Source organism: Salminus brasiliensis, chromosome 25, assembly GCF_030463535.1.
Source record: "Salminus brasiliensis chromosome 25, fSalBra1.hap2, whole genome shotgun sequence".
In the NCBI taxonomy this organism is placed as follows: domain Eukaryota; kingdom Metazoa; phylum Chordata; class Actinopteri; order Characiformes; family Bryconidae; genus Salminus; species Salminus brasiliensis.
Genome location: NC_132902.1, coordinates 25,845,084 through 25,866,021, shown reverse-complemented (window position 1 = coordinate 25,866,021; position 20,938 = coordinate 25,845,084). Strand labels below are relative to the sequence as shown.

The 20,938-nt window shown below is 41.6% G+C and overlaps 1 protein-coding gene and 1 long non-coding RNA gene across 2 annotated transcripts; both read right to left on the bottom strand.

The window, feature by feature from the left end:
* LOC140548105 (uncharacterized) lies at positions 1 to 9,179 on the bottom strand. The gene is made up of 7 exons (XM_072671501.1): positions 9,116 to 9,179; positions 5,492 to 5,692; positions 5,009 to 5,226; positions 4,475 to 4,553; positions 3,024 to 3,224; positions 2,345 to 2,559; positions 1 to 916 (listed from the first exon to the last, which is right to left on the bottom strand). Exons 2-7 carry the CDS (start codon positions 5,682 to 5,684, stop codon positions 674 to 676), a joined length of 1,149 nt encoding a protein of 382 aa, XP_072527602.1. The 5' UTR covers positions 5,685 to 5,692; positions 9,116 to 9,179; the 3' UTR covers positions 1 to 673.
* A 2,359-nt stretch (positions 9,180 to 11,538) lies between these two features.
* On the bottom strand, positions 11,539 to 12,864 carry LOC140548192 (uncharacterized). Its single transcript, XR_011978542.1, has 3 exons — positions 12,817 to 12,864; positions 12,337 to 12,539; positions 11,539 to 11,598 (listed from the first exon to the last, which is right to left on the bottom strand). It is a non-coding gene; the product is annotated as an uncharacterized lncRNA (long non-coding RNA).
* Between the last annotated feature and the right edge of the window lie 8,074 nt (positions 12,865 to 20,938).

Sequence of the window (20,938 nt, the reverse complement as noted above, 5' to 3'; positions counted from 1 at the left end):
GTTTCATTGGACACCTTTTATTTATTTACTCTCTTGGCATGTTTTGTTTATATGAGTTTATAAACTCATAAACTCATGAAGATCAAAATGTTAATTGTTATGGCACTCAAAATACTTCCAGACCATAATTACCTCAGACAAAACTCCACTGTATCGATTTATTATTTTTGACATACTTCCAGAATTGCACTATACGGCTTCAAGCATAAGCAATATCACTGGTTTGGGATTTATGTCAAATCGGTCATTAGATACTAACTAGGGATGCACCGATCCGGCCTGTCCAGTTCCGATACCGATACATAACTTTGCATATCGGTCGATACTCAATACCAGGGCGATACCATTGCTGAATTAATAAACTGTATACCTCACCATGTGGGAGATACTTAAGGCATCAGGACTGACTTAAACATTACTTTATATGATATAACAAATTAACACAGATATATAAATGTACTAAATTGCCATTTGTCATTTATTTATGTGCACATTTAGTGCCGTCTCACACCAACAAATTAAAGTAAAAGAATCGGTTCCATGGATCGACCTACTAATTATTATCCGATACCCAATTCAGCTAATTTTGGTAATATAGCGACCGATATCCAATCCTAATATCGGATCGGTGCATCCCTATTAGATACTATAATTCAATAAACATATACACAGTTCACACACAAACAGGTTCCACTGGACATAAAGTTGATTTGCTGGTCAACTCTGGGGTCCTGACTCTCGGCATGTAGTAAGCAAACACATTCATACACTTTTTAAATGGATGTTTGACCCAGCGGTGTCTCAAGCGGTAAAGGAAGTACACCATCATCCCTGTTACGGCTACAGTACAAATCTTTTGTCTTATACTCGAGGTGCTCCATACATTCAGCAGTCCGTAGCCTGTCCATAGCTTGTGCTGTTGAAAAAAGACAAGAGAGAGAGATGAGTGATTGAAGAGTAAGTGCAGAGTGAGTCCAGCACTGTATATATGAAAATACCCTGAACTGAGCTCTGCTTATACTGTATTCTCGTAGCACCTTAACACTCCACACTGTGAAAAGTAGAAATTCTTTTAGGAACCTTTAGAGGTTCTTCCATTTGAAACTGTGGAGGAACTTCTTAACTTTCTTGAAGGTTAACCTTAAGAGGTTGCTCCACAGTTTCAGACTGGGGAATCTCCAAAACCTTCATCTGGCTGCAGATTTCTAGTATACTAGAGCAGTGGGCAGTGGTCGCTCAGCGGTTTATGCAGCGCTGGCTCAGTGGTTAGAGCTCCGGGCTATTGATAACAGGCTTGAGGGTTCGATACCCGAGCTCAGCAAGCTGCCACTGTTAGGCCCTTGAGCAAGGCCCTTTACTTTCCCTGATAGCTGCCTACCGCTCTGGGCACATGTTTAATGGTGTGTATGTGTGTGTGTTCACTGCACGGATGGGATTAAAGCAGAAGCCAAATTCCATCTGTGTCCATCACAAACAGTAACTATGGTTGTATTAGTATAATAAATAGTACATAAATCAACACCTACCGATAAATCACCACACTCTTCTCTAGAAATATACACTCTACCTAGCTCTAGCTCTGTCATTATGGCTTTGTTGCAATTTCATCTCGAGCTGGAACGGATATTAAAGCTGCTCTTCAGGGAATTCCACAATGTAAGGATGTTCCTTCAGTTCTCCAGGTGTAGACATACTTTTGGTGCTAGACTGAACCATTTTAAAAACCATCTACATCCATCTAACCCTCTTTCTGGAATTTGAAGAACCATTTTATCAGAGAAAGAACAGTTTAAGCATTCACATGATTCTGTAGGATGTCATGGATCTATATATATATATATCGTCGCTGGCCAATGAAAAACATGGTGACTACAGGCACTTAACAGGTTCTTAACTTTAAATGGAAGTCAATGTAAACGTAAAAAGTTTTTTAAAAAGTTGTTCCCAATTCATTAGAGCATTTCTATTGGTCTATTGATCTAATGACTTACACAGTGAACAGAAGCGGCTACAGAGTTCAAACCATGGAAAAAAACAAAAACGGACAAAAAAAATGGAGATACATGGTTTTCATTGGACAGCAGCTATAGCATTCTCCATGGCACTCTAACGCTCCAGTGAAACAAATGAAAATCCTATATAACAACATTAGGGTTTAAAAAAAGAGCATAAATATATAATGCAGAGTCCGATGTTTACTCCTACTACTACTCCTACTGGCTGCCTAACGTTTATATAACTAAAATATTTTCATATCAGTTTCAGTTGCTTGTATACGAGTGTAACAGATGGTGATGGCTCTCAACAGAAGGTATTGATAGAATAACAGTTTTTGAAAACCTACCAGTAAACGAACAGACGCTCCTTTAGAGATCAGATGATAAGTAACTGCATTCAGGGCCTCGTCAGTTTGGTGGCATCTCAGCAGGCCTTTATCTTCATGGTACAGGCAGTCCACAGTGAACACGGTAGTCCTGCTAACACACAGTCGGCTGTCTGGAGCCACGAAATGTGGATCAAAAGTGTGGTGGAGCACCACTAGAACGACAGGCCTGGACGCTGGGAGAGAGAGATACATGTATTTACAAGTAGTACATGACTGCTGTCCAATGTACAAAAACATGTATGTCCATTTTTGGTCCGTTTTTGTTTTTCTCCATGATTTGAACTTTGTAGCTGCTTCTGTTCAAGTCATTCTGGATAAATGGACCAATAGAAATGAATTGGCTCTAATGAATTGGGAACGACTCTAAAACTTAGTGTACACTGACTTCCATTTAAATTTAAGCACCTGTTAAGTGCCTGTAGTCACCATGTTTTTTTTTCATTGGCCAGCGACGATATATATATATAGATCCATGACATCCTAAAGAATCATGTGAATGCCTAAACTGTTCTTTCTCTGGTGAAATGGGTCTTCAAATTTCAGAAAGATGGTTAGATGGGTGTAGATGGTTCTAATAATGGCTCAGTCTAGCACTAAAAGTACGTCTACACCTGGAGAACTGAAGGAACATCCTTACATTGTGGAATTCCCTGAAGAGCAGCTTCAATATCCGTTCCAGCTCGGGATGAAATTGCAACAAAAGCCATAATGACGTCACTGTCATCTTCTGAAGACACTACTTCCAGACTGAGATGTTCCTTGAGGTGATCCATGAAGTTTATGTGGGAATGAAGGGTGTTCCCAAACACCATTATGAAGAGTTTCACCACACCTGACACTGCGGACATAAAAACACACAGTTGCAGATTTGAGAAAGACGTTATTCACTAGGGATCACTGAAAGGGAGTGTGAATTTACCCTGAAATATACGTACATCCAGCCCACTAGAGAAAGCTGAAAGCTCAAGGCTAAATGCAACAGCTACTTTTGGAGAATATGGAGACGAAGCTAATAAAGGTTAAAAGCAAACCCTAGATTGACTGGAGAAAGGAAAAGGGCAGCCCAGGTACAATCTCTTCAGCTAGCTAAGCACACACGCTATCTGGGGAGACTCTGGAATAGCTGTGCTAAGCTAAGCTAGGCAAAGAAATACTAAGCTATGCTATGTGGCTGAGGGCCGACCAACCAATAGAAGCAGAGCTTACGATTTTTTCACCCGCCCCGAAAGGAAAATCAGTGTGTTTAATTCCGAGGCAAAATAACAGGGTGGTAAACCCCAACCAAAGTTACACACTAACTATTTATACATCAAACAACGACCCTCATATTAAATACCTAAATACAAATACATTCTTTGGCATCTTTAATTTTGCCACATGAGCTTATATATATATATATATATATATATATCTCAAATATAAACATCTATAGTTATCTGGCTCATTATGTCAGAGGTGTTGAACAAACTCACACTACATGAACATGCTCTACCTCTACCCACAAGCCATCAGGTTCCTGACTGCATTGGGACACTTTATTACTAATACTCACTAAGCAGCATGTTCTGTTGCCATGTTATAATGATTGGATAAACACAGTCGTTAGTGCAAGTTAACATCATCATGCCCATGTTTCCAAAAAACTGTATTTCGCATGAACACACAAAATCACTAAGTCACTTTATACAACAGTATAGATACAGTATAAACGTACATCTTTATATTTAGCTCCACTCTCTCTCAGACTACACCTGTCTCATAAATGTACATATCAAAGAATTTCTACAGATCCCTTCTGTCTTTGTATATTCTGTATTTTGTGTATATTTTGTTTGTATTTTTTATATAACTTTATTTTTAATATGTTTAGTATGTATATTGTTTTGTCCTCCTGTAGAGCATCAACCTGAGCCTCACCACAAGCATTTCAATGCATAAATGTCCTGACATGTAAATGACAAATAAACTTGAAACTTGCTATATTAACCCATCATGAGTGTCACGGCAAAGCTGCAGTCATACCTGCAGAGGCCATTTATCTAATATCGAGGGTAAAAAAAGGGTAAACAGTGATCACTGCTCCATTACCTGTCCCAGTAGTGTTTGTGCTCCTCGCCTGGTGTGGTTTGGACACTGCAGGGCTCTTTTGGGAAACAGTGGAACTAGACTAAAGAAGAAAGACGGGAAAAAAGCATTGGGCAGTGAGTGCTTCTGAGAAATGGTCACTCCACTACCCTCTATTCTTCATGGCACCTTAACACTCCACACTGAACTTTTAGAGGTTCCTTAATTTGAAATGGTGGAGGAACCTCCTAACCTCTTCAAGGAACCTTTTCTTCTAAAAATCAAATTAGAAGAACCTCCAAAAGTTCCTCAAGACCCTTACACTTTTAACACTCCAGTGACACAAATGAAAATCCCAATATAGCAGCAAAATTCTCAATAGATTGCCAGTGACTGGTTGGCAATGACCATGATTATAATGCAGAGCCTGATGTTTACGTCCATTTACATTCATTTTTGGCTGCATATCAATTGATCTGGCTGCAGATTTCTTGTGTACTAGTATGGTGAAAGCCCTAAACACTACAGAATGATGGAAATACAGGTTTTTAAACCCACCGTTAAATCAACACACTCTTCTGTAGAGAGCAGATGATCAGTAACTGCTTTCAGAGCCTTGTCGTTCTGGAAAGAGGATCTCAGCAGGCCTCGGTCTTCATGAAACAGGCAGTCCACAGTGAACACGTTACTCCTGTTGACACACAGTCGGCTGTCTGGAGCGATGAAATGTGGATCAAAAGTGTGGTGGAGCACCACTAGAACCACAGGCCGGGACGCTGAGAGAGAAAGAGAGATAAATGTGTATTTAGAAGTATATATATATATAGATAGATAGATAGATAGATAGATATATTTATCTGGTGAAGTGGTTCTTCAATTACCAGGAAAGAAGGTTAGATAGATGTAGAGGGTTCTAATAATGGTTCATTACAGCTTTCACTGTTGTTACAAGTCTAAGAACTCTCTTTTTCTCAGAGTATAAACCAGTGGTCCACTCAAGCGTCTACATCTACACCTGGAGAACTGAAGGAACATCCTTACATTGTGGAATTCCCTGAAGAGCAGCTTCAATATCCGTTCCAGCTCGAGATGCAATCGCAACAAAAGCAATAATGACATCACTGTCATCTTCTGAAGACACTACTTCCAGACTGAGATGTTCCTTGAGCCGATCCATGAAGTTTATGTGGGAATGAAGGGTGTTCCCAAACACCGTTATGAAGAGTTTTACCATACTTGACGCTGGGGACACAAAAACACACCGTTACAGTTTGGAGACGGAGGCTATTATCAGTAATCATGCTGATATGTGAACTGTGGGCCGGTACTGTGGACAATTTTATTATATGTACTGTGGTGGCGAGGAGGCGGGGACTCCCGGCGGGGACACCCAGCCAGCCCTCGCGTGGGCTGCTGAGCTCCTGGAGCACCACCTGGAGAAAGCATGCTTTTGGAAGGCTTTAAAAATGCTCAGCTGGTCCATGTGAGAGGCCCAATGACACTTGTGTTTGTGTTGTCTGTTTTTATTGGCCGTAGGAGCCCCACCTGGGCCTTTATTATGTTCATTATGTCCATCTAAGTGTTTGGTGACACCTTTTGAGTTGATCCAGCCTGCGTCTGTGTGTCTGTCTGGGTAAGACAAGTGCCAAACCACCGTAGCCATGCCCCTCCCCTTGGATTGAACTAATATGTAAATATTATTCAAATCGTTCACTCCCCTAGTCCAAAAAGTCAATACATGTCACACAATACAAGTTTGTTTTAATTAGGCTGTTACAAGAACATGCTCATTTACATATCCCCGCCCATTCAGCCTACCACAGTTCACCTTCATCTACTTATACTGAAGTTCTCAGGAGTGTTTTAGAGAGCTCTGAAGGCTTTTAAAATGAGGCACAGCCAAACAGAACAGACCTATTTATATCCATCCTAAAAGCACAGTAACAAAAACAGCCGGTTTAATTCTATGGTATGAAAAGAGGTAGAAAAATTCAAATTGTTAACATTTTTGGGAAGGAAAACATATAAAATACAACGACAACGTGGGACACTGGCCCTTTACACAGACAGTTTGACAGTAATTACAGATGCAAGTCTTCCTGAATATATCTCTACATCTTTGTACACCTGGATGTGGGCAGATCCTCTTGAACTCTGTTAGATTGGATGGTAGCTTAGGTTATAATGGGTGATTAAGAGTAGACTGATGAGTTTAAATGGCAACAATATCCAATCAAGATCAAATGTGCAACACAATTAAGTCTGCAACAGGTAAAGAGGTCTGAATAATGGTCTAAGTCCACTGTACATAATGCAGACATTTCAGTGTATGAGTCCAGCATCCGGACGAGCATCAGCATCATAAATATTCTGCTTGTCTTTAGTTAAAAAAATAATAATAATAAATATTGGTTCATCGCGTCAATCTATCCAAGGCCAATATTTATTAAGAATCATATATGATTCTGATATCTCTGTGTACTGTTTACTGATATATTGTAACCTTTTTTGGAGGTTGTCCAGGCAACAGTAAAGTCTGTGAGAGAAAGAAGAGTCGTGGAGCTTCAAAAACAAGCCCTGATCTGACAGATTATACAGAACTGGCCGTTACAGAAATGAAGTAACCGCATAACCTTAAGACCACACAGTCACTTCCTGTGCAACTGCACCATAATTACCATGTAAAAACCTCCTAGATTGGAACCTACTTTCAGTTCATAAGAGAGGCATTACTTTGTGTCCAATGTCTTGTATGTATACAGCTATTAACTGTGCATAAATTAATTTAGTAACTTTGATCTGTTCTTATTACAGATAACAAATATAATTTGATCAGATTTGTCACAAACGTACCTTCAAATGTGAAGAATTGCTGCTTTCTGATATCATCAGTAGTTTACTTTGTTTATTTTCAACAGCAGAAGCTAACATATGAGTATAAAATATGAAATAACCAATGTTCACACCATGCATTCAAGCAGGAACAGAAGAGGCTCTTTCATTTTCCTCTACTGTAGTCAGGCCACATGGGCCCTTAACAATAGGCTGTTGCAATAAGCATTTTCATAAGCACATTTATATTATGTTAATTCCCTTAAATGCATATACAGTATATGTATATCGTTCACTTGCAGTTTATTATATATCTTATATCATCCTATTATATATTTCCTATATTACTTTAATTAGTTGTACGCTTATTCTGATTCTATATTAAATCCATATACTATTATTTATTTTAAAGCCCTTTATATGAATACATTTATACTTCAATAATTTTTGGGGCAGCAGAGTCACCTTCATAAACATATATACACAGACGCCACATGGGCCGCCGGATCATGCATCAACGTTGCCGCCATATTGGTCCAGCCAACACTATACATTTGTCAATAAGACTTTACTGGGAAAAAAACATGCCTGATTTATGTGCAGACTGGGGCTGTACAAAATGTTACAGACTAAACCAGATCTTATGGAGTTACCTTTCGCCTTTGTTTTTGGTTGTATTTGACCATTATAACAAAACATTGAGAGCTATATAGTAATATAATTATACTACTGATATCATTATACTATGGCCTATTCGCTATTACATTAAATATATCACTGCTATTATACTACTATTACACTACTATTTTGTATACCTATTAGACTACATCTAATTGAATCTATAATGTAATAATAATATGCTTTACTGCTGTACTATACTGTATAGTGTATTATAGTGTACAACTACTGCTACTATATCTATCTTATGTAACACTATATGACACTTATATTCCATACTAATTATATTTGTAGTATATTTGATTACCATATCATGCAAAATATATGAACATCCCCTCTGGTGATCAGTAAAGTTGTATCATTTTTATCTTATACTTTTTTTTTTGTTTTTGTCTGCAACTGTTCATCTTTGAGTATCTCTGTATCCTTTCACTATTATAAAATATTGAAAGCTGACAGTGTCTCACTATTTCATTTATATTTGCTGGTTTAGTCACATCTTTTTCAATTCTTGGTCAATTTAATAATGGACTATTTTGATTTTGTTTTTATACATATATTTCAAGGTGATTGGGCTGTGTTCTGACCTGAAGCACAGGACAACCTAAAATAATGAGGGATGTAGACAGAAAGGCCATTTCCATAATAATGTCTATACACTTCATGTACATTAAAGTATAATGGGATGTTTCCGCACACTTACAGCAATGAATTACTTGACATTTTTATAGTCTGATCATAAACCCTTCAATATAAAAACGACTCATTGAAATCTGTTGAGAAATGAAGAAGTTATTGTGCTTTTTAACCAGAAAACCCGCAGCTTCCCCATTTACTTCTATTTGTTTACAGGCCAGTCTTGCCCGCACCAATATGGCGGACGCGTCGACGCATCGCATTAATATCAATGGTCACATAAGCTGCTGCAGGGAGGAGCCCCGATCTAAATGGGTGGGCCTCCACGGTCAAGCGTCGTGCAGTGTATTTGAGTCCAGAAGGGCACAAATGGGCCTTGAAGGACTGCAAGTGTTCGGGCACCAAATGCACAGTCATACTCGGGCACATCACGCTAAAGCTGGAGGCTAAAGCTGAGCTACGCCACTAAGCCAGTGAAGCCACACGACACTGCAAGGAGGAAAACACAGACTCACAGACCTTTATGTTGATGCCTTTGGTTTCTGCGAGCTTCAGCAGTCTGGTCTTGTCGCGTGTCTCTCGAAGTTGATGGTGTTTTTTTACCCCACCTGTTTTCACCCAAGCCCCACCTTCCACTGGCTGCAGGAAAACGGGTGGGGAAAAAAGCCCAACCCTTTCACTTTCACTTTCACTCACCACTCATAGCAAACCCAATCACCCCCCCCCCCCCGGGCTGATGAAAGACCCCCTTGGAAAATTTATAGAGCTTTCACTTTCACCATGGCAGCATATGTCCAAATGTTTGTGGACACCCCTTATTAATGAATGCATTCCGCTGTTTTAAGCTGCACCCATTGCTGATACAGCAATTGCTGATATGTGCAAATCCACACACACGCACAGCTTGTCTAGTCCCTGTAGAGAAGAAGTACTACCAATAGAATAGGACTCTAGATGAACCTATTGGCTCCATGCTGCCTAATGTCAGGTGTGGGCTAGAGGGGTATGTATAAAGCCCCCTAGCAGCATTGAGGAGCTGTGGAGCAGTGGAAGAACTGTGTTCTCTGGAGTGATTGATGATGGAGCTCCATCCAGTACTTTTGGAAGGAATGAGATAGGAAGTTCGGGATGAGGTGAGGTAGGGTGGTGATCATCCAACATCCCAACCTCACTTACACTCTCTTGTCGCTGAATGCAATCAAATCCTCACCGCAATTCTCCTTCAAAATATAGTATAAAGCCGTCTTTTTTGGATAGTAGACACAGTTTCACCAACAGAAGCAGGATAAACTCTTTTAATAGCCTTGATTTCGGTGGTGTCCAAATACTTTTGTCAATTTAATGTATCCTCATCATTTCCTAGTTTTCTCTTGTCGGATCTGCTTTTCGGTTTTTGCATTACACAAGTCAGGTTCATCTTAACAGAGGATGTCTCTGATTTAGGTGGAAAACAGTTCAACAGTAGGAATGAGTTTATAATTGATTTATTATATTATTAATTATTATTATCACATACTGTTCAATTACCTTGCAGTACATTTACATTGCATTACAGAAGCACCAGGAGAAATATCACAGAGATTACAGAGGACCATAGACAAAAGCTAAAGCTGTTTAAATAAGAGGCGTACATCGTATCAGATCTGATCCAGCATCGGGCATAGAACATTAATTTGATGTCAGAAAGATGCTGAACTGAAGTCCAACACTGTTTGTTAATAATCTAAATAATAATACACTTAATAATCTGATCTTAATTGGAATTCTGCAGTTATCTAATTAATCAAGTAATCATATAAACAGCATGCTCACGTTTCTTAGATTAGACTAAGGGCTGGAAATCAGATGAAGAAAGCCAATAAAGAGAGCTGGTCGGCTGGCCTGCGATGCCGCATCAGCAACAGTTTGAAAAGAGGGGGTGGCGTGTGTTCTCACTCTCTCTCTAGTGTCAGGAGCATTGCTACTGCTAGGGGGCGCTATATACAGGTGGGTTAACTGGCAGAACCAAATTGGGAGTTTATTGGCTAGCTGCAAAGTAGAAATCCGTTAATCAGGTTACTGAGAACATCTGATTTTCTGCAATTATCAGATTAATAAGTGCTTGTAAACACAGTCACGAGCTGACATCAAAGACCATCATAAGGTGGAATTCTGGTTCCCTAAACTGACAAAATATCAACGATGTTAGAACGTCCCACTAAAGGAGTGGTCCCACTATCTCAGTGGTCTAATGCACTACCACTACCAATGCAAGGCCTGGGAGTCGCAAGTCCAAATCCTGAGCCATGCCACTTTGCCATCAGCATTCAGAGCCTGAGAGAGCACAACTGGCCATGCTCTCTCTTAGCAAAGGGATAGCAAGACTTTATAGGCTTATAGATTGCGGAGCTGTAGATGAGGTGGAGTGGTGATCATCCAACATCCTGAGCTCACTAAAGCTCTTGTTGCAGAATGCAATCAAATCCTCAGACCAATGTTCATCCAATATCTAGTAGAAAGCCTTCTTCCCTGGACAGTAGAGACAGCTGCTCCAACAAAAGCTCAGGATAAGGATCAGGATCTCTATATCTTTAATTTCAGAACAAGCAATGAATGAGCAGATGTCCAAATACTTTTGTCAATATAGTGTAGATTCTGCTTATTATAAAATGGGTCAAACAAGTGCTGAAAAATGGTGGCTTTACAGTTATCGGCGGAGATCAGAGATCAGTGTGTTTAGTCATGCCCTCCTAGTGTTAAGAGGATTGCTACTGAAGGGGGTTGCAGGTTTGGGTGCAGGTCCTACTGAGGGGATGTTAAGATTATGACTTTTGGTTGTAAAGACCCGCAGCTGCTGCTCCGATACCTCCACCGAGAAAACACCCAGTAATAACCCCATTGTGCCCATTAAGCATGCCAATAAGCATGCCGGCACACATGCCAAGACCGATCAGACCAATACATCTCATAACAGTTTTCTTCCTTGGAGAAGCCGGCTGCTCAGGGATGTCAGGTAGCAGGAGCTGTTGAAAAGCAACAAGAGAAGTGAGGCATATACAGTATAAACACACAGCACGTAAACACCTAATATGTATCCCTAAGAAATATACACCATACGTCCAAATATTTGTGGACACCCTTTCTAACAAATTCATTCAGCTACTTTAAGCTGCACCCATTGCTGATACAGATGTGCAAATGCTCATATACAGCTTGTCTAGTCCCTGTAGAGAAGACGTACTGCCAATAGAATAGGACTCTCTAGAGCAGATGAATAAACATCATGACCCTATCGGCTCCATGCTGCCTAATAATGCCAGGCGTGGGCTTGTAGAGGGGTATAAAGCCCCCCAGCATTGAGGAGCTGTGGAGCAGTGGAGGAACTGTGTTCTCTGGAATGATGGTGGTGGAGCTCCATTCAATACTTTGAATGGAGGAGTGGTGAGCATCCAACATCCTGAGCTCACTAAAGCTCTTGTTGCAGAGTGCAATCAAATCCTCAGACCAATGTTCATCCAATATCTAGTAGAAAGCCTTCTTCCCTGGACAGTAGAGACAGCTGCTCCAACAAAAGCTCAGGATAAAATCTCTCTATACCCTTAATTTCAGAACAAGCATTAAATGAGCAGGTGTCCCAATACTTTTGTCCATATAGTGTGGATCCTGCTTAGCACTGCATGCACCAAAATATTAGAAAATGGGTCAAACAAATGATGAAAAACAGTAAGTATATAGGGATACATGTTAATTTTTTTTATTACCGAAGCTCCTATGGAGATCAGATGGTCGGTAACAGCTTTCAGAGCCTCGTCATTGTGCAAACATCTCAGCAGGCCTCGGTCTTCATGAAACAGGCAGTCCACAGTGAACACGTTACCCCTGTTAACACACAGTCGGCTGTCTGGAGCGATGAAATGGTGATCAAAAGTGTGGTGGAGCACCACTAGAACCACAGGCCGGGACGCTGGGAGAGAAGGAGATACATGTTTTAGCTGCTATTCGCTCAGTCACTTCAACTGATTTTGAAGAACATCTTAGATCACCTCTCGTATTGGGTGGGTTCTGTGCTGATAATCAGATCAGATAAATGGACTCATCACTGTTCAGAAGTTCTAACTAAAAGGTCTCCTTTGTATAAAATCTAACCGGTAAACTAGAGTGGTTACATTCCTTCATGTTCCTTCAGGTCTATGCCTCTCTGTGAACCAAGCAAACTGTAGGAACTTAAGGAACACCCTTACATGCTGGAATTTCCTGAAGAGCAGCTTCAATATCCGTCCCAGCTCGAGATGCAACAGCGACAAAAGCAATAATGACATTGCAGTTATCTTCTGAAACAGCTTCTTTGAGATGAAGACGTTCCCCGAGCCGGTCTATAAAGTGCATGTGGGAATAAAGGGTGTTCCCAAACACCATCATGAAGAACTTCAGCACAGGTGATTCTAAGGGCACAAAAACACACAGTTGTAAATGTAAAGGTCTGACAGAAACTTCTGACAGAAGTTAGGGTGGAGGTAGGATGGAGTAATGGGTTGTTGGGGAGATGGGGGTGGAGTAATGGGGTGTTAAGGAGATGAGGTGGAGTAATTGTGCATTGTGAGACAAAGAGACAAAGACGTCCACATTGACTATTTGACACATGGAATTTGGCCTCCACCATTAACCCATCTCTGCAGTGAGACAGTGAGCCCTTCACTGTGGTGCCTGGGGAGTATGAATGGACTGACAGTGGCAGCTTAGCAAAACCCATAACCCTGTTGTCAATAACCCAATAGTCCTGTCATCGCTGAGCCACCCCCGTCTCATCTGGGAGATAAGGGTGGAGTAATAAGGCATTGACAAGATGGGGTAAAGTAATGGGGCATTGAAGAGATGGGGTGGAGTAAATATGCATTAAAGAGATGGGTGGAGTAATGGGGTGTTAAGTAGATGTGGTGGAGTAATGGGGCATTGTGGAGATGGGGCTGAATAATGGGGTGTTGCGGAGGTGGAGCTGGAGTAATGGGGCATTGAGTAAATGTGGTAGAGTGACAGGTGTTGGGGAGATGGGACTGGAGTAATGGGGAATTGAGTAAATGGGGTGTTCTGGAGATGGGGTAGAGTAATGAGGCATTGAGGAGATGGAGTGGAGAAATAGGACGTTGGGGAGATGGGGCTGGAGTAATGGGGCATTAAAAGATGGGGTGGAGTAATGGGACGTGGAGTAGATGGGATGTGGAGGAGATGGGGTGGAGTAATAAGGCCTTGAGGAGAATGGGGTGAAGTATATGGGCGTTGAGGTGGTGAGGTGGAGTAATGGGGTGTAAACACAGGCAAGGCTCTGGTCTGTTTTCTCAGGCGTCTGAAACACACGTGCTATTATTATTTATTATATTCTATTAATTTTATTCCTTCATTAAATTAGTATAAAAAGGGCGGGGTCATTATCTCCTGCTCCTTTAAATGTAAAATCCTCTCCGATTAGAGACCATGCTGAGTTAGTGAGGGAGGCTTTACTTCATTACAGCTGATCCCAAAACCCCCCAGAGAATTACCAGCATAATTAAGTAATGGGGCATTGTGGAGATGGGGCTGAATAATGGGGTGTTGCGGAGGTGGAGCTGGAGTATGGGGCATTGAGTAAATGTGGTGGAGTGACAGGTGTTGGGGAGATGGGACTGGAGTAATGGGGCATTGAGTAAATGGGGTGTTCTGGAGATGGGGTAGAGTAATGAGGCATTGAGGAGATGGAGTGGAGAAATAGGACGTTGGGGAGATGGGGCTGGAGTAATGAGGCATAAAAAAGATGGGGTGTTCTGGAGATGGGGTAGAGTAATAGGGCATTAAGGAGATGGGATGGAGAAATGGGCCGTTGTGGAGATGAGATGGAGTAATGGGGCTTTGAGGAGATGGGGTGAAGTAATGGGACGTTGTGGAGATGGAGTAATGGGGCATTGACAAGATAGCCTGGAGTGATGGGACGTTGGGGAGACGGGGCTGGAGTAATGGGGCATTAAAAGATGGGGTAGAGTAATGAGGCATTGAGGAGATGGGGTGAAGTAATGGGACGTTGAGGAGATGGGGTGTTGTGGAGATGGGGTAAAGTAATGGGACGTGGAGTAGATGGGATGGAGTAATGGGACGTGGAGGAGAATGGGGTGAAGTATATGGGCGTTGAGGTGGTGAGGTGGAGTAATGGGGTGTAAACACAGGCAAGGCTCTGGTCTGTTTTCTCAGGCGTCTGAAACACATGTGCTATTTTTATTTATATTATTCTATTAATTTTATTCATTAAATTAGTATAAAAAGGCTGATCCCAAACCCCCCCAGAGAATTACCAGCATAATTAATATCACAATACCACAAAAGCTCTTTCTATGGGCATCACACCCTACAGCAACCCAGAGCAGACCCGCTCACCATGCCTGAGAAGAAGAACGCCATCCAGACAACGGTTCAGTGGACTGAAGCCCATAAACCATCACCAGACTGGACTCTGAGGACTGGACCGTTCAGTAAATATGAAATCATGAACAGAGAACAGAGCAGCAGGGAGATCAGCCTGCACTGCTGCACGAATTCAACACGGCCTCAGTTTACTGCAGCACAGCTCCTCTCACTAGAGCAGGTTAGAGAAGACCTGCAGAACCCATCCTCATTCTCTAGACCGGCAGATTGAAGCCCTAGCTCAGCTGATCTACAGCACGTTAGAGCAGCAGTTACGTAACCCTGCAGATAAAGACTCACACACCTTGGGGCATGGTGACGGATCTGGACGGATTCAGCAGCTTCAGCGGTCTGGCCGTGGCGGGTTTCTCTCCAGGAGTGGACGGTGTTGTACCTCTCGGTCTCTGTTACACAGCTATAGTGCTTCCACTTTCACTTTCCCGTACGTCTAATAGATATAAGTAAATGCACCAGTAAAAGTGAAAGCAGGTTTTAGAGCTTTAACCTATTAATAAGCTGATAATTGTATATATTTACATATGTACAGTATTGTGCAAAAGTGTTGGCACCCTTAGTCAATCAACACATGATTAGACAGAATAGCCTATTTAGGTTAGGTTTTATTATGTGGGTAATAATGAAACTTCAAAAAGAAAATCTATGAATGTTTTAATGAACATCATATTATCATGATAAAAGATCTTGTTATCATGGGTTATTACATCATCAAAACAACTTATCAAGCTTTAGATAAAACGACGCCATGTTGTATTTATGAGAAAGTATCTATTCATTGTTATTGTTGTGAGATTTGTCAGAACACGGTGTGGTGCAATCGATAACGCCAATACCTGCCAGTGAGCTACCACTATCATATGGGAGGCTGGGGTTCGATTCTCTGTGGTGTGCAGTGCTGCACCAATAAGAGTCCTTGGGTAATTGGCCCACCTCTGTAATACGAGTAATCTTGTAAGTCACTCTGGTAACAAGCATCATCTAAATGCTGTAAATGTAAATATCAGATTGATTAATTTGTCTCTATAAAGACTGAGGTTTAAGAATCTTTCACAGAGAAACTTGATTAATTGATTATTTCTGATTGATATTTAGATGTTCTGTCAATTCCAACGCAATATTTTTATTTTATACAATATCTCATAATCCAGAGATACTTTCTCATAATTACAAGATGATGACACTGCAAACACGCCACACTACTACCTAGCAACACCTTAGCAACCACCGTGCTAAGATACCATGGCAACCAAATTTCAGCTAAGCAATCACTTTGAACACTGTAGCAACAGCCTAGCAATAATTTAGCCAGCACCTGAAACCACGCACATGACACACCTCCACCTAGCAACACCTTAGCAACCACCGTGCTAAGATACCATGGCAACCAAATTTCAGCTTAGCAATCACATTGAACACTGTAGCAACAGCCTAGCAAAAATGAGCCAGCACCTGGAATACATGAGCAAACACCTAGCAGGGTTCACGCTTAAGAACCCTGAAGGCTAACACAGAGAGAATGAGGAGGAGCTTCTTTCCACAAGCCATCTGTGCCTTGAATGGGGACAGGGACTAGGACACTAAATCAAAGTATCTACATACACAAACTGGACCCTCACTCACTACAATACACAACCATGGCTCACGGAAAACACACTACGGACAATAATGAAAATATTTCTTTTAACTCACACATACACTCACATACAGATAAATATGTACATATGTGTATGTGTGTATGTGTGTATATATATGTATATATACATATATATATATATATATATGCTTATTTCTATATTTTCATATTTTTATATTTTATTCTTTAACTTAAATGTAACTTATTCTATTTTTATTTTCTTCATTTTTATTTTATTTTTCTTTTGCACTTTTGCACTTTACTTCATTAAGTTAAGGTTTAGTTAAGTTTAAATGTAGATTTTTATTGTATAGCTTGATGTGGGCAGACTGTCAAAAAAGCATTTCACTGCAAGTTATACTGTGTATGATTATGTATGTGACAAATAAAATTTGATTTTGATTTTGAACACCATAGCAACCACTTTGGATACACAGTCATACACACCACACATTTTCCCGTTTCTTTCTCATATTATTATTATTATTATTTGTTGGTGCAGTACAGATTATACAAATTCGTCTAATCTCTTTAGATCTTAGCAAGACGTATTTTCAGTAATTAGTCATATATATTTCACATAATGTTTAATAAAAGACATATTTATGACAGTAGGGCTTTTTTAACTTTAACATTGGTTGAAACATTCTTAGGCCATGAGCTATATATATATATTACAGATGGTGATGTTAAACCACAGTGAGAAGATAACAGATAACATGTCCGTGTGGGGCCTGTATGGGTAGTCCAACTGGGAAACAGAACATTTTGTCCATTGCTTCCATATTGGCCTCCCATATGGATGCCCACCAGGGTCATTGATGGGGCCAGGAGGGGTTAAACATGGGCCACATCTGGGTTGTACACTGCACATGGAGCCTAGATGGGACCCATGTGAGATTAAGGTGGGCTGTAACGATAGGGCCGCGATGGGACCAAGCCCAGCTGGAATCCACCTAGCCCACATTCCATCCATGTAAGCCCTACATTAGTATGCAGGCTGGGCAAAATCATATAGCATATTCCATAGTTACACCATAGTTACACTTGATGAGCCCATTTCTCTCTGATAAAGACAGAAATGAACAAGGTACCCACTAACCGCCCCAATACCTCCCCCTAAAAACAGCCCAGCCACAACCCCGACAAGCCCAATAAACCCCCCAGAAACCACACCTATAATGAGCCCAGTGATAACTGTTTTGTTCCTTAGTGAAAGCTGCTGCAGGCACTGGGTGGAGATTACTTGCAGATTTCTTGGCAGGAGCTGGTAAAAGACAAAACACACACTGTAGTTTCTCTGGGAAATACTGACAAATAAAAAATCACCCAGCAGTTATTATATAATGAGGAAAATAATCTTTTATTTACATTTATTCCCTGTTGAATTCCTTCCTGTGACTTGGCTGAAGCCCCGTTAGAGATCAGATGGTTGGTAACTGCTTTCAGAGCCTCGTCATTGTGCAAACATCTCAGCAGGCCTCGGTCTTCATGAAACAGGCAGTCCACAGTGAACACGTTACCCCTGTTAACACACAGTCGGCTGTCTGGAGCGATGAAATGTGGATCAAAAGTGTGGTGGAGCACCACTAGAACCACAGGTCGGGACGCTGGGAGAGAAAAAGAGAGAGCTAAACAAGGTACCAATGGACTGTTCTGAGTACTGAAGATCATCTCTCGTATTGGGTGGGTTCTGTGCTGATAATCAGATCAGATAAATGGACTCATCACTGTTCAGAAGTTCTAACTAAAAGGTCTCCTTTGTATAAAATCTAACCGGTAAACTAGAGTGGTTACATTCCTTCATGTTCCTTCAGGTCTATGCCTCTCTGTGAACCAAGCAAACTGTAGGAACTTAAGGAACACCCTTACATGCTGGAATTTCCTGAAGAGCAGCTTCAATATCCGTCCCAGCTCGAGATGCAACAGCGACAAAAGCAATAATGACATTGCAGTTATCTTCTGAAACAGCTTCTTTGAGATGAAGACGCTCCCCAAGCCGATCTATAAAGTGCATGTGGGAATAAAAGGCGTTCCCAAACACCATCATGAAGAACTTCAGCACAGGTGATTCTAAGGGCACAAAAACACACAGTTGCAGGTTGGAGAAAGAGGATATTGTCTGTGATTGAGTGAAGAGTCATGGAGGAGCTTCTGACAGACGTGACAGTAGACTTGTATTAGCATGTTTCATTGAGGAGATGAAGCGTTGAGTAGATAAGGTAGAATAATGGGGCATTGTGGACATGAGAGTGGAGTAATGGGGTATTGGGGAGACGGGTGGTGTAATATGCTACTGTGGAGATGGGGTGAAGTAATAGGATGTCGAGGACATGGGGAGGAGTAATGGGACGTTGAGGAGATGGGGCATTGAGGAGAGGGGGTGGAGTAATAAGGCTGGGAGTAGTATTGCGGTGGAGTAATGGGGCATTGAGGAGATGGGGAGTTGAGAAGATAGGGTGGAGTAAAGGGATATTGAGGAACTGGGGAATTGAGGAGATAAAGTGGAGTAATGGGAAGTTGAAGAGATGGGGTAGAGAAATGGGGCTTTGAGGAGATGAGGTGGAGAAATGGGAAGTTGGGTGGAGTAATGGGAAATTAAAGAGATGGGGTGGAGTAATTGTGGGGCAGTAGTGGCTCAGCGGTTAGCCACCACTGGGTTGTGGGTTCAATTCCCGGGCTTGGCAACCCTTGACCCTTTACCCTTTCTGCTCCCTGGACGCTGGAGTTGGCTGCCCACCGCTCTGGGTGTGTGTACTCACTGCCCCTAGTGTGTGTGTGTGTGTGTGTTCACTACCACAGATGGGGTGAAGTAATGGGGCGTTAAGGTGATGGGGTGGAGTGATGGGACATGGAGGAGATGGGGTGGAGTAATAAGGCCTTGTGGAGAATGGGGTGAAGTATATGGGCGTTGAGGTGGTGGGGTGGAGTAATGGGGTGTTGGGCAGTGTCTCATAAAGTAACTGCCAGGAGGTCAGTGTAAACACAGGCACGGCTTCAGTCTGTAGAGCAGGTTAGTAAACAGGTTTCTCAGGCGTCTGAAACACATGTGCTATTATTATTTATATTATTCTATTAATTTTATTCATTAAATTAGTATAAAAAGGCTGATCCCAAACCCCCTCAGAGAATTACCAGCATAATTAATATCACAATACCACAAAAGCTCTTTCTATGGGCATCACACCCTACAGCAACCCAGAGCAGACCCGCTCACCATGCCTGAGAAGAAGAACGCCATCCAGACAACAGTTCAGTGGACTGAAACCCATAAACTATCACCAGACTGGACTCTGACGACTGGACCATTCAGTAAATATGAAATCATGAACAGAGAACAGAGCAGCAGGGAGATCAGCCTGCACTGCTGCACGAATTCAACACGGCCTCAGTTTGCTGCAGCACAGCTCCTCTCACTAGAGCAGGTTAGAGAAGACCTGCAGAACCCATCCTCATTCTCTAGACCGGCAGATTGAAGCCCTAGCTCAGCTGATCTACAGCACGTTAGAGCAGCAGTTACGTAACCCTGCAGATAAAGACTCACACACCTTGGGGCATGGTGACGGATCTGGACGGATTCAGCAGCTTCAGCGGTCTGGCCGTGGCAGGTTTCTCTCCAGGAGTGGACGGTGTTGTACCTCTCGGTCTCTGTTACACAGCTATAGTGCTTCCACTTTCACTTTCTCGTACGTCTACTAGATGTTCCTTTTATTACACGACGTTTTGGTTTTAAAAGGAAGTTCAAAAAAGCACCTACACTTACCGGTATGAGGACCTACACTTACCGGTATGAGGACTGATCCCGACTGATCCCGACTGAGCCCCATGACTGATATTCCCTTCGGGTGAGTCTGAGTATAATGGCACGACTTGGTAAGATTGCAAGATCTATAGCTAGAGCTGGTGACTAGGACAATGAAATGTGTCCCAGTGGTATTATGGGACAGAAAGGTAGGGTCTGACAGACATTATTTTAATTTGTTTAATGAACAAAATGTTCTTCTTGATTGGTTCAAAAGTATCAGCTACATACAATAAATTGACAAAAGTATTGGGACACTGAACGAATGGGTGGTTCTAAAGAGCTCAATGAATTCCAGCGTGGCATTGTAATAGGATGCCACCATTGCCACGTCCCTCCTGAAGAAAAAACTGGGCTGGGCAGTTAAAGCCGATTAAGCTTGTTAATCCACTTGGCTCTTGATTTGAGTTAGATTAGTGAGTTTGACTGTTTAGCTGGTTTACAAGCATAATGAGCCTGACCTAGCTCTGACAAGACAACCAGT

Coding starts and splice junctions, on each gene's coding strand:
- LOC140548105 (XM_072671501.1), bottom strand. CDS start 5,684: ATGGTAAAACTCTTCATAACGGTGTTTGGGAACACCCTTCATTCCCAC. Junction 5,227..5,491: donor TCTTCAGGGAATTCCACAAT/GTAAGGATGTTC, acceptor TTTCTCTCTCAG/CGTCCCGGCCTGTGGTTCTA. Junction 4,554..5,008: donor AAGAGTGTGTTGATTTAACG/GTGGGTTTAAAA, acceptor TTTCTTCTTTAG/TCTAGTTCCACTGTTTCCCA.